At 46.3% G+C, this 13,681-nt stretch overlaps 1 protein-coding gene across 1 annotated transcript in view; it reads right to left on the minus strand.

The window, feature by feature from the left end:
* The window catches only part of col6a4a (collagen, type VI, alpha 4a), a gene marked incomplete at both ends in the record, with an annotated part of 48,643 nt that overhangs the window by 15,062 nt on the left and 19,900 nt on the right, over positions 1 to 13,681 (minus strand). Inside the window, 14 exons of the mRNA XM_084459304.1 lie at positions 1 to 48; positions 3,010 to 3,072; positions 3,246 to 3,308; positions 3,448 to 3,510; positions 3,939 to 3,974; positions 4,068 to 4,121; positions 4,195 to 4,264; positions 6,140 to 6,222; positions 8,847 to 8,948; positions 9,033 to 9,086; positions 9,322 to 9,366; positions 9,563 to 9,589; positions 9,701 to 9,772; positions 10,460 to 10,513. The exon at positions 1 to 48 is cut by the window's left edge and continues 15 nt beyond it. Coding sequence (XP_084315430.1) covers positions 1 to 48; positions 3,010 to 3,072; positions 3,246 to 3,308; positions 3,448 to 3,510; positions 3,939 to 3,974; positions 4,068 to 4,121; positions 4,195 to 4,264; positions 6,140 to 6,222; positions 8,847 to 8,948; positions 9,033 to 9,086; positions 9,322 to 9,366; positions 9,563 to 9,589; positions 9,701 to 9,772; positions 10,460 to 10,513 — 834 coding nt within the window. The remainder of the gene's footprint in view (positions 49 to 3,009; positions 3,073 to 3,245; positions 3,309 to 3,447; positions 3,511 to 3,938; positions 3,975 to 4,067; positions 4,122 to 4,194; positions 4,265 to 6,139; positions 6,223 to 8,846; positions 8,949 to 9,032; positions 9,087 to 9,321; positions 9,367 to 9,562; positions 9,590 to 9,700; positions 9,773 to 10,459; positions 10,514 to 13,681) is intronic.

Raw genomic sequence — 13,681 nt, forward strand, 5'->3', positions numbered from 1 at the left:
CCCCAGCGGCCCGGTGACCCCCCTGACCCCCAGGTCTCCTGGTTCTCCCTGCAGGAACGGGGGGAGGTTCCACACGCACACAGTCCATTACTAACAAATAGGACTTGTTGTTGTTGTTTTTACATTTTGGTTTGTGTTTCAAATTTGTATGAAAATGCATAGTTGGGTTTTGACCTGGGATTATTATTTATGTTTATGTATTATATATCTTATGCGTATGTTTGGTTTGGTTTATTTTGCGCTTGTTGGTGGAATGGGCTGACCATTAAGCATGCTACGCTCATTTGAATAAGGGGGCAGGTAAAAAGAAGATTTTATCTTCATCCTGCTCCTTTTTGATCATGGATGATGATGATGTGGAAACTGAAGCATTATTTGTCTGTTTAGTTGATACAATTTACCCATCCATGTGAGAAATAAAAAGACATTCATTCATTCATTCATTCATTCATTCATTCAAATGACTGAAAAACAAGAGCACAGTAGCGGTAAATAAACATGTTGTCCTCCATCCATGATGCCGGCTCTGCTGTGGTAATGAAGGAGTTGAAACGTGACGTGATATTTTTTTCTTCATGAATATGAATATATGAAATATTGTAAGTGTTGTTCATTTAATGTGCATAGTATTTTATTCCTGGAGCTCATTCTAAAGAGTAGAAGGGCCCGGAGCACTTTTATTCAATTCTGGAAATCCAGAAAACCGCACAAATTACTTTTCTCAATTGTCCAGCAAAGACACAATGTGCACAGGTTTTTTTGCTGGCGTCATGGCAACGTGAACCAGATGTGTTCCCGTGCCACAACTGCTCCTGCCTCGAGAAACGCCTGTCCGTCCGTCTGCAGCCAATCACAGTGTTCAGTGTAACATGATACAAGTGTAGTTTGTGACCTTCTGGTTTCATTCACCCTGCCTCTCGCTCCAAGAGACTCTGGTTGTGTCTGTAAACATGCTTCCCAGCGCTGGGCTTGGCTCAGCCCTGCTACTCACTCTGGCTCAGACCTGCTACTCACTCTGGCTCAGACCTGCTACTCACTCTGGCTCAGCCCTGCTACTCACTCTGGCTCAGACCTGCTACTCGCTCTGGCTCAGACCTGCTACTCACTCTGGCTCAGACCTGCTAACCTGCTACTCACTCTGGCTCAGACCTGCTAACCTGCTACTCGCTCTGGCTCAGCCCTGCTACTCACTCTGGCTCAGCCCTGCTACTCGCTCTGGCTCAGACCTGCTACTCACTCTGGCTCAGACCTGCTAACCTGCTACTCACTCTGGCTCAGACCTGCTAACCTGCTACTCGCTCTGGCTCAGCCCTGCTACTCACTCTGGCTCAGACCTGCTAACCTGCTACTCGCTCTGGCTCAGCCCTGCTACTCGCTCTGGCTCAGCCCTGCTACTCACTCTGGCTCAGACCTGCTAACCTGCTACTCGCTCTGGCTCAGACCTGCTACTCGCTCTGGCTCAGCCCTGCTACTCACTCTGGCTCAGCCCTGCTACTCACTCTGGCTCAGCCCTGCTACTCACTCTGGCTCAGACCTGCTACTCACTCTGGCTCAGACCTGCTGCTCTGGCTCAGACCTGCTAACCTGCTACTCGCTCTGGCTCAGCCCTGCTACTCACTCTGGCTCAGACCTGCTAACCTGCTACTCACTCTGGCTCAGCCCTGCTACTCGCTCTGGCTCAGACCTGCTGCTCTGGCTCAGACCTGCTACTCACTCTGGCTCAGCCCTGCTACTCACTCTGGCTCAGACCTGCTAACCTGCTACTCGCTCTGGCTCAGCCCTGCTACTCACTCTGGCTCAGACCTGCTAACCTGCTACTCACTCTGGCTCAGCCCTGCTACTCACTCTGGCTCAGACCTGCTACTCACTCTGGCTCAGCCCTGCTACTCACTCTGGCTCAGACCTGCTACTCACTCTGGCTCAGCCCTGCTACTCGCTCTGGCTCAGACCTGCTACTCGCTCTGGCTCAGACCTGCTGCTCTGGCTCAGACCTGCTACTCACTCTGGCTCAGACCTGCTACTCACTCTGGCTCAGCCCTGCTACTCACTCTGGCTCAGACCTGCTACTCACTCTGGCTCAGCCCTGCTACTCACTCTGGCTCAGACCTGCTACTCACTCTGGCTCAGACCTGCTACTCACTCTGGCTCAGCCCTGCTACTCACTCTGGCTCAGACCTGCTACTCACTCTGGCTCAGCCCTGCTACTCACTCTGGCTCAGACCTGCTACTCACTCTGGCTCAGCCCTGCTACTCACTCTGGCTCAGACCTGCTACTCACTCTGGCTCAGACCTGCTACTCGCTCTGGCTCAGACCTGCTACTCACTCTGGCTCAGACCTGCTACTCACTCTGGCTCAGACACAAGCCCCAACCTGCCATGGGAGTAGAGCGCTCATCAATCCATCCCCCCGATTTCCATACACTCCTCTCCTAAGGGCATGACTCACTTTGTCACGGTGTGACTAACTTTGTCACGGTTGGACTAACTTTGTCACGGTTGGACTAACTATGTCACGGTTGGACTAACTTTGTCACGGTTGGACTAACTTTGTCACGGTTGGACTACCTTTGTCACAGTTGGACTACCTTTGTCACATACTAACCTATGAGAATCCTAACATTTAGAACAAGCACCCAAAAAGCTACTGAACACCTCAAGCTCTGAACTCTATGTGTTTAGAAAGCAGGCGGCTCCTGAGTAGAATAGACCACTAGAACTCTTTTACTGAGATACCAAACAAACCGTTTTTTTATGTACAAAGCGACATACTTGGGATTAGGAAAAATGAGCTGTGGCAGCACCCCTAGTGGTGGTCCCTGGTGCTGCGCATGTGTGACGGACTAACGAACAAACTAACGAATGTTCAGGGGTCGCTCTAAAGTCAGTGGGGAACAATAATGACTCAAACTCTAAGTAAAGAGTTGTTCTGTGCAGAGCAGTATTGAATGTGTTGCGTTGTACACAGACACAGAGATGAAGGGGGAGCAGTGCTGAGGTCGTCTCACCCACCTTCCTTCCATTGGACCCCTGGCGTCCTGCAGACCCCTTGCCCCCCGCGGCCCCTGGGGGACCCTGTCACAGAACCAGGGATACTAGTGACCACTGGTATCACAACACCACACTAACACACACCAGCACTAACATGACACCTGGATTGGTACAGTCCAACAGTATTGTAAACACATTAAAATGGCCACCTCATAGGGAGTGGGAATGGAGTGCGGGTGAATGGATCATTAACTTACCTGAGGACCAGGTAATCCGAACGGCCCTCTGGGTCCAGGCTCACCTGTCACTCCTATTATACCCTAAGCACACATGGAAGGATTCTTTAAAAAAATGACACATTCCATCAGTTTGGCCAACCGTTTTGAGACTGTATGCATGGGAACACACAGAGACGCACTCACATGGTGATTCAAGTTCAAACCTGGCCTTGGTACTTACCACTGGGCCAGAGGGGCCCTGGATACCAGGAGCTCCAGCTTCCCCTGCCTCTCCGTTTGGTCCCTAGAACACACACACACGCACACACACACACACGCACACACACACAGACACACACACACACACACAGACACACACACACAGACACACACACACAGACACACACACACACACACACACACACACACACACATACACATACACACACACAGACACACACACAGACACACACACACAGACACACACACACACACACACAGACATACACACATCCACATCCACACAGACACACACATCCACACAGACACACACACACGCACACACACACACACACACACACATGCATACAGTGCACACAGAAAATGTTTATGGAGAAATGGAACTCATTTCCTGTTGTTTACAACAAATGATGTCACACACAGACACAGACACACAGACACAGACACACACACACACAATATTGATGCCATTGAATATTAGTGCCACTGTACCTTGGGACCAGGGGGACCTCTTCGACCCTGTGGGCCCTAGAGTAGGAATTAGAGAAAGTGCAGCAAAGTTATCTGTCAGCTGGGACCAGAGCCAGTAGTATCAAGATAAGGAACAGACAAATCACTCACTCCGTTTCCATGGACTCCGCTCTCTCCTGGCTCGCCGTCCTCCCCTGCGTCTCCCTGCGAGGACAGAGAACACGCTGAGCATGCTGGGTGATCACTGGACAGTGGAAAGCAGCCAATCATGACATACGTACTGGTAACCCTGCATGCCCCCTTTCGCCTGGCGGTCCGCGCTCCTGGTTGTCTTGTCCAGTCTCTCCCTAGAAGATAGCGTGAGACAAAGACCACCGCAGAATAGAAACACGCACAAAAGCCAGTGCATTACACAGAGATCCCCACACACCCATTCATTACACAGAGATCCCCACACACCCATTCATTACACAGAGATCACCACACACCCATTCATTACACAGAGATCACCACACACCCATTCATTACACAGAGATCACCACACACCCATTCATTACACAGAGATCACCACACACCCATTCATTACACAGAGATCACCACACACCCATTCATTACACAGAGATCACCACACACCCATTCATTACACAGAGATCACCACACACCCATTCATTACACAGAGATCAGCACACACCCATTCATTACACAGAGATCCCCACACACCCATTCATTACACAGAGATCACCACACACCCATTCATTACACAGAGATCCCCACACACCCATTCATTACACAGAGATCACCACACACCCATTCATTACACAGAGATCCCCACACACCCATTCATTACACAGAGATCCCCACACACCCATTCATTACACAGAGATCACCACACACCCATTCATTACACAGAGATCCCCACACACCCATTCATTACACAGAGATCACCACACACCCATTCATTACACAGAGATCCCCACACACCCATTCATTACACAGAGATCCCCACACACCCATTCATTACACAGAGATCACCACACACCCATTCATTACACAGAGATCCCCACACACCCATTCATTACACAGAGATCACCACACACCCATTCATTACACAGAGATCACCACACACCCATTCATTACACAGAGATCACCACACACCCATTCATTACACAGAGATCACCACACACCCATTCATTACACAGAGATCACCACACACCCATTCATTACACAGAGATCACCACACACCCATTCATTACACAGAGTTCCCCACACACCCATTCATTACACAGAGATCACCACACACCCATTCATTACACAGAGAGCCCCACACACCCATTCATTACACAGAGATCCCCACACACCCATTCATTACACAGAGATCACCACACACCCATTCATTACACAGAGATCCCCACACACCCATTCATTACACAGAGATCCCCACACACCCATTCATTACACAGAGTTCCCCACACACCCATTCGGCCTGGGAGACTCGCTCAGACTTTTTTCAATATCGCATTTGTGGCATTCATTCACAGTATCCTATTTCCTGGAGTCTCTACTGTACCAAGAGAGGAGGACACGTTCTGCTGCGTATTTCTGGGATCTATGTAAATACTTGGCTGATGTTTAGAGATGATGTGGAGCACTCCCCGCTTGATATGCAGCTCAGAGAATATTATAACTAGTGTTTTTTTGCTTCCCTCTGGAATATGTAGGGGTAGGACTTCCCCCCATTGCTCTCTGTAAAGTGCATTGTGTTGCCTCTGTGTATGAAATGCGCTATACAAATAAAGTTTGATTTGATTTGACACTCATATGGCTCCCCTCAGCGGAAGATAGGGTTCCTCCAGCTCCTCCTCTGTCTGTTCTCCTCTCTAAGACTTTAGATTCATAAGGGTAAGATAAGGTTCATCAGAAATACGTGGAATGAGTTCATAAATACCACAGACGTTCCGTAATCACTTATCCTACCATAGGAGAGCGCCATGTGTGGAGGGAGGGTCGTTTTTAGTGCTTTGTGCCAAACAGTGAGATCACAGCTGAGAGGAAATGCTCCTGCTCCATATTTTTAAATGAGCGGGTTCTACTCACAGGGAGCGGGTTCTACTCACAGGGTCTCCTCTCAGCCCAGGTTAAATGAGCTGGTTCTACTCACAGGGAGCGGGTTCTACTCACAGGGTCTCCTCTCAGCCCAGGTTAAATGAGCTGGTTCTACTCACAGGGAGCGGGTTCTACTCACAGGGTCTCCTCTCAGCCCAGGTTTGCCGTTCATTCCTGGTTCTCCTCTCAGCCCAGAGCTTCCCTGTAAGACAGACCAACCAATCACAAACTAGCGAGAAGGTTTGGTTCATCATGCTCACAACATGACCAATCCAACAGCAGAACAAGACTGAGATGACTAGACAGGAAGGAATGATGGGACGTAGGGTATCTCAATATAAGAGCATACTACTGTACTGTATATGAGCAGAATAGGTATATTATATTTATTAGAAATGTTCAAATCCCAGGGTATTTAAACAGACAGAAGTGAATAGACTATTGAAACAGACAACAGACACAAAAGAGTGGACTGTAGGCTCTAATGTAGTCACACAAATCGTCCAAGGCTATTGGCAATAGTCAAAAGCAATATGCATAGTGCAAATTTAGTGAATGACATTCCTGGTGGTGTCCAGTGAAGGGCTGGTATAGGCTGCTCAGACGAGGGGGAGGGCCTTTCTCAAGCCAATCAGGTGAAGCTACAGTATAAAGACGGTGTGGGTGTGAGAAGGATGAATGAGCAGAGAGTTGGAGAGGAGAAGAAGAGAACACTTCTACACGGGAGGACATCCATATCCTTGTGTTCAAAGTACACGAGCGCAAATTACAGAGCAAATATTTATATGAAATGGTCAAGTTGCTTGGGAGGCGCATGGCGGTCAGTACATTGTGATATTCATTTGCAGGACTACAGACCGATGTGGTGGTATATTCTCTAGCCTATGTGAATAAAGTAGACTTCTATCTGAATGGTCTTTTTGTGTCATTGGCTACTGATGTATCAGCTTGTAGGCTAATTCAAAATTCAAACAATGTCAACTGGTAGGCTACAAACCAACATTCATCCAACTGGACAAGGCTGGCAAATGAGGCCTGCGTAGTGCTCCCCCGGTCTCTCCTAACAGCTGACACATCTTTTCATGGGGAGCAAATCTCTCTATCACACTCCTGACTGTTGACAGCAACTGATTGGATGAATGTTGTCTCAGGGAAGAGGGGGCAGTGTGTGGGGCAGTAAGAGGGGGCAGTGTGTGGGGCAGTAAGAGGGGGCAGTGTGTGGGGCAGTAAGAGGGGGCAGTGTGTGGGGCAGTAAGAGGGGGCAGTGTGTGGGGCAGGAAGAGGGGGCAGTAAGAGGGGGCAGTGTGTGGGGCAGTAAGAGGGGGCAGTGTGTGGGGCAGGAAGAGGGGGCAGTGTGTGGGGCAGTAAGAGGGGGCAGTGTGTGGGGCAGGAAGAGGGGGCAGTGTAAGACGCATCTTTAATGGACTGTTGCTGCATTCATGTGGTGTCGGAATAATCCCAAAAATTAGTTACCGACTGGGAAAATTCACGAGTGCCACCTCAATTTGGAACAAGTCGGCAAAAATGTTGGTACACAACTTGCCGACTTCTGACATCATAGGCAGAAAGTAGCTGACGAAAGTATGTTAAATAGTTTAGATGTGGTGGTAATAAACTGTAAGGTTTGAATTTGTAATAAATTTGTAAGGTAAGCCATATGGTATTAGGTTGTAACCGTTGCTGTCCACGTAGGGTGATTAGTTAAAGTTAGGTTAGTTAAAGTTATTCAACAAGTCAGGTAAAGCAATATCTTTGGAAACCTTTGCTCTTTTGTCACACAAAAACTAGAAACAGCTCCTGTACCAGCGGGCTGTTTAAACGCCCTGGGCAATAACATTCATTATCTTCTTTGTAGCCCCCATGTTGTTCCCATATTACGACTTAAAACCTCATGAACACATCGAAGTCGGAAGAACGACTTCACAACTCGTTTCCTATAAGTACATCCAAGTTGCGCTCGCCCCATTTGTAATGGTGCCAGATACTGTATGTGAATTGCAAGTGGTTGTCACTCCACCAGCTCAGTGGCCTTGTGGTTAGAGTGTCTGCCCTGAGATTCGGAGGTTGGGGGTTCGATCCCTGGCCGAGTCATAACAAAAACTATAAAAGATGGTTCCCAATGCCTCCCTGCTTGGCATTCAGCATCAAGGGTTGGATTGGGGGTGAGTCCCTACATACTAGCGTCATGTCCAGGGTTGGATTGGGGGTGAGTCCCTACATACTAGCGTCATGTCAAGGGTTGGATTGGGGGTGAGTCCCTACATACTGGCGTCATGTCAAGGGTTGGATTGGGGGTGAGTCCCTACATACTGGCGTCATGTCAAGGGTTGGATTGGGGGTGAGTCCCTACATACTGGCGTCATGTCAAGGGTTGGATTGGGGGTGAGTCCCTACATACTAGCTTCATGTCCAGGGTTGGATTGGGGGTGAGTGCCTACATACTAGCTTCATGTCCAGGGTTGGATTGGGGGTGAGTCCCTACATACCAGCGTCATGTCCAGGGGGTGCACTTGTACATCAAGCTGGCTCATGGAATCAGGAGATAGGCTCCTGCCCTATGGGCCACTAGGCTACTTACTTACTTACGTACTTTTACTCCATGAATGTTCAGGTGGTTTGGACGCAAATGACCCCAGCTCAGTGCATCATCATCAACATAACGACAGAGCATGGTCACAGTACCCGATGCAAACGTTCCCAGGAATGTTTTATTTCATGAATGCAGCCTATCCATTTATTTTCCTGCAGCCCCTATGAAAACCTGCTCCTCCTCCGTGACGGTAAGAATAGGGAGCGCCCAACTCTTCCATGAACAGCTCCACCTACTCTGAGGCCAACTTTGCGCGACCCTGGCAAACACACCTTTATGTGGCACAACAATCCCATAATGCCTGTTAGCTCCGCCTTCTGATGATAGTGGCAGTGGTTCTGCGTGACCAAACTGGAGACCTACATGTCTGAGTGAAAGAGTTGAAGTGTGGCGGAAATGAAACTAGGATGTGATGTCACTACCGGGTTGCCATGGTCTCCTCTCTCTCCGGGGCCTCCGGCCAATCCAGTCACACCCTGTAAACATGCAAGAGAGAATATCAATAAGCCTATTATGAACCAAACAATGCAAATCTATTACTAACCAATAAAAATATCAAATCAATCAATCAACTAAATTTACCAATTAACCAATCAATCAATGAATCAATCAACCAATTTGTGAATGACTAAAGGCTAATATCCTGCTCCTTACAGAACTTGTTACAGTACATAACTCATCTCAACAGGTAAATGTCAGAAAGGACTTCACCTGTTCACCGTTGACGCCATCCAGCCCATGTTCTCCATCATCACCCTGTCAAATTCAGGTGTGCATTGCTTCAAAACACGCTTAGTGACAACAAACACTGTACATCAATATTAATATGCTTTGATATAAGATGGCATAGATTTGCCATACAACACTATACAGTACAACATATTGGTAACCAGCATAAATATTATACACAAAGCTATGTGAATATAATATGAATATATTGACAGTCACTCACCCTGTTACCCCTGTAGCCTCTAAAACCCTGTCCAATAGGAGTAGAAAAGGAGGGTCACTTATGAGATTAAATACTATTTTGCGACTGTTTGCCTCTGGCCTGTCATAATATGTACAGCCAGAAAGTAGAGCGACTTACCTTTTGGCCTCGTATCCCAGGACAGCCCTGTAGACCGTGAGGTCCAGTGGTACCGGGCGGTCCTCTCTCACCCTGCAGACGAAGACACCAAGAGAGAGTTGAAGGTCAGAGGTTGCAGGTCACTGTATGGTGGTGGTGTTATGAATAAGCAACCAAGCAGAGAAATAGTGTGACATACTGTACTAGGCTAGACTAACTTGACAGACTACACTAGGCTAGACTAACTGACATACTAGGCTAGACTAACTTGACAGACTACACTAGGCTAGACTAACTGACATACTAGGCTAGACTAACTGACATACTAGGCTAGACTAACTGACATACTACACTAGGCTAGACTAACTGACATACTAAGCTAGACTAACTGACATCCTACACTAGGCTAGACTTATTGACATACTAGGCTAGACTAACTGACATACTAGGCTAGACTAACTGACATACTAGGCTAGACTAACTGACAAACTACAGTAGGCTAGACTAACTGACATACTACAGTAGGCTAGAGTAACTGACATACTAGGCTAGACTAACTGACATACTAGGCTAGACTAACTGACATACTAAGCTAGACTGACATACTACAGTAGGGTAGACTAACTGACAGGCTACACTAGGCTAGACTTACTGCATATACCTGTAAACTACTCTCTTCTCCACTGTAATTTGTTAATTCATTGATGGCCGTCAGGTCCAAACATTCAGAATTTGTCTCAGTTATTTTTTTTACAACATCATAAAAAGACCAACACTTACAATTCCTCCCTCCTCTCCGGGGAAGCCAGGGTGTCCCACCAGTCCCTTCACTCCCTGTTTGGTGTGAATGAATTTCAAGTCTCAACAAAGTGTTCTGTTTTTCCCCTTGACTGTTATTCTAAACTTTGTAGTTCGTTCTCAGTCTGTTAGAACTACAAATCCCTCCCTGTGTGACATCACTTCCCTGTCTTCCCCCTGAAACTGTCACTTCCTCTTTCACTGTATAAACCAACGACCCCTCCTCACATTCTTCACTCTTGCCTGGATTCACTTCCGGTGCGAGGGTCCGACTCTGCAGAATCGTAACATAGAATAAACTATTGTACTTTGTTTAAAACCAGCTTGAGCGACCACTCAGCGTGTTCTTTGACAATCTAACTAAAATAAGGATAAAAATCCTTCACAATAATGGCGACGAGATATGTTCTTTGTGACGAAAATGTTCTAATGGGACAGCTGCTGGTCTTTCGGTTTGTTTTGGGCTGAATTCACGGACGCGTGACGTGCTTTTCTCAAAGGACGGGGGAGTTCAATCTCGGGGACACATCTACCTGGTGCGGTTTTTCCCCCGAGACCCGAATCAGCCTGGAACTTGCTGGAATTCTGGTACGTTGTTTGAACCTAGTTTTAGAGTGGTCCTTTGTTTGTTCAGCTGTGTGATAACTTAGACAATAGTGTTTATTCGAGCCGGTGTTGCGCACACGTGTCCTGGTTAGAAAGTCGGTTTTTGAGCCGCATGCCCGCTAAAAGACCTATATACCAGGGTTGGTTTTGTAAGCGTGCATTTTTGAGAACGGGTGTGTTTAGTACTACACAACGTTTCACTTTCGGAAAGCCTGCTCTTTTGATTGTTTTGGGATCCGCGTTGTGGGGGGTTGCCGCGGCGCGAGCTTGTTGTCTTAGGCTCGTTATTTTTATTTATTTCTGTTTACTCTTGTTGTGAAGGAGCACGACACGAAGATGGCTGTTTCAATTCGAAAGATTATTTGGAATCCCCGGGGGGGTTAGCTAGGTAGTCGTACCTACGACGTAATCCTTAATTTGTTTCGTTTTGTTTGTATACTTGGATGTGTGTTTGTGCTGCGTTTTTGTGTTTCATGTGAAGCTGAAGCTTCTTAAGATATTGGTCCATTGTATGTTTGAGTCTACGCCAAGGTAGATCTGTTTTTGTTTTGGGATTTGAGGTCCTGTTTTACTGTTAAACCCATGGTTATGCTGGGTGTTTTGGGGTTATGCTGGGTTTTGGTTTGTGTACATTTGTGATTGATTTTCATGCTAGCTGCATTCTAGCTAGGCTACTGTTCTTGTTCTGCTCAAAACTAGCTACAAACTAGCTATCTTCTCTGTTCTATTGTTTCAATGCTAGCTGGTTCATCCACAGGTTGATTAGCCCATGTGTTAGTTAGTTCTTCTACCCTCTGTGCACACGTGGTTAACTTCCTGTTTTGCTGCTTGTGTGAAAAAAAAAAAAGAGAGACTTCCTGTTCCCTCTTCTCTTCTTCTTGAGGGTCAACCAATTTGGCTTCTGAAGTCTGCCATTTTGGGGAAAAAAATATATATAACAGAATAAAAAAAAAAAAAGTATCTCTCAGCACAGCAGTAATTTGGTTGACTGAACGTGTTTAGTCGTTTTTCCTGTAACTTTTTATTACATTGTTTGTTCTCATATTTTCTTTTAAAATGGGAGCTACTTTTAGTACACGAAAGCATGTGTGTGAGAATAGTGAAGGGACAGATAGGGTTGATCTGCTAGGCAGATGTAAAATGTTTCAACCAACCCCCAATCCTGTCCCCAATCTGACACCTATCCAAACAAGAGTTTTGTTGTTTCAGGCCACGTCCGTTGTTCCTGTCCAAACGTCCCTTCCTGTTCAACCAACTGTCACCTCTACGCCTGCTACATCTCAGATAACACCCTTACCGTTAACTGGTACTATTTTTGGAACCCCCTTACCCCAAACAAGGATGTCTGAAATAACGGCCCCCCTAGGTTATTACTCTTCGGACACACCTCCCTCTGGTTCCTCTTCCATTGATCATATGGTTGCTTCTCCTGTTTCATACCCTCCTGCTGTGTCTCACGCTCCAATTGGTGTCTCTGTGACCCCATGTCACCAATTTGACACCTCAGTGTCTCTGCCCCATCCCTTTGTTTCTGCTTCTAACTCACAAGATGACCGTCCAGGTTCTGCTGATTCTATTGAACATCTACTTAATGAGTTTGGTAAACTATGCTTGCCAATAATCCGTCTGCTAAGTGAACAATGTGAAGCTGAGATAAGAAGGGACTCGGTGAGACTACGAGCTGCACAGTGTAGGTATTTCAACAATATCGCTCGCACTAAGCAACTACCGATGGGGGTACAGAAAAAACAAGATGGAGGCTATGGAGATAATCAGAGATATTCACAACAAAACAGCAGGGTTTACAAATCTGATCAGCGTTGTTATTTCTGCAACCGCAGAGGACATTTACAGAGGACATGTAGACTATATGCTAAATTTCAAAAGTCTTCTGTTAATACTCCACAGGGAGGTGGTTCCTGACTAGATGTAGGACAGGTAGACAGTGCAGTAGGGAAAGTCTAGGGAGAGTGAGGATGTACGTGACACGGGGGGGGAGGAAAGGGTAAAGGTAAGAAAGAAAAAAAAAAACATTCATATTTGCCAATATCTTAGTACAACACAATTTTGAGAATTTTGTTTTGTTTAAGATTTCATGTTTTACTGATTTCAGATGCACATTCATTGGTTTTGAGTTTTACAGAGAATTGACGTTCCTGGACTACCGGATAAATGCCAAACCGGTTGGAACCGCAAGTATTTTAATAATTTGAAATGACAGCCACTTAAAGTTGTGTTAGATGATGCTAACTTCAAACTCAATTCACTGTATTGTCATGTTAACTTAATATGCTCAGATCTGTTTTGCAAACTAGTTTTCGGAGGTGTGACTCCAACGGAATTGATATCATCCAGCCCCTAATTGGACATATTCTTGAAAAAAAAGAAAAAAAGAAAAGACATCACTCCAATTTATCAAAACTGCGTTCTATGATTTATTTTGTTATGTTTATGTGCCTCCGGCGCATAATTTCTAAGACCTGGTGTTACCCACAAGAGTGGTGAGAAATTGAAATGTCTTTTATTTTGTCTGTCTTTCATTTTGTCTGTCTTTTATTTTGTCTGTCTTTTATTGTATGTAAACTGCCCATGCAGCTC

Source organism: Borostomias antarcticus, assembly GCF_949987555.1.
Source record: "Borostomias antarcticus genome assembly, chromosome: 27".
Lineage (NCBI taxonomy): Eukaryota > Metazoa > Chordata > Actinopteri > Stomiiformes > Stomiidae > Borostomias > Borostomias antarcticus.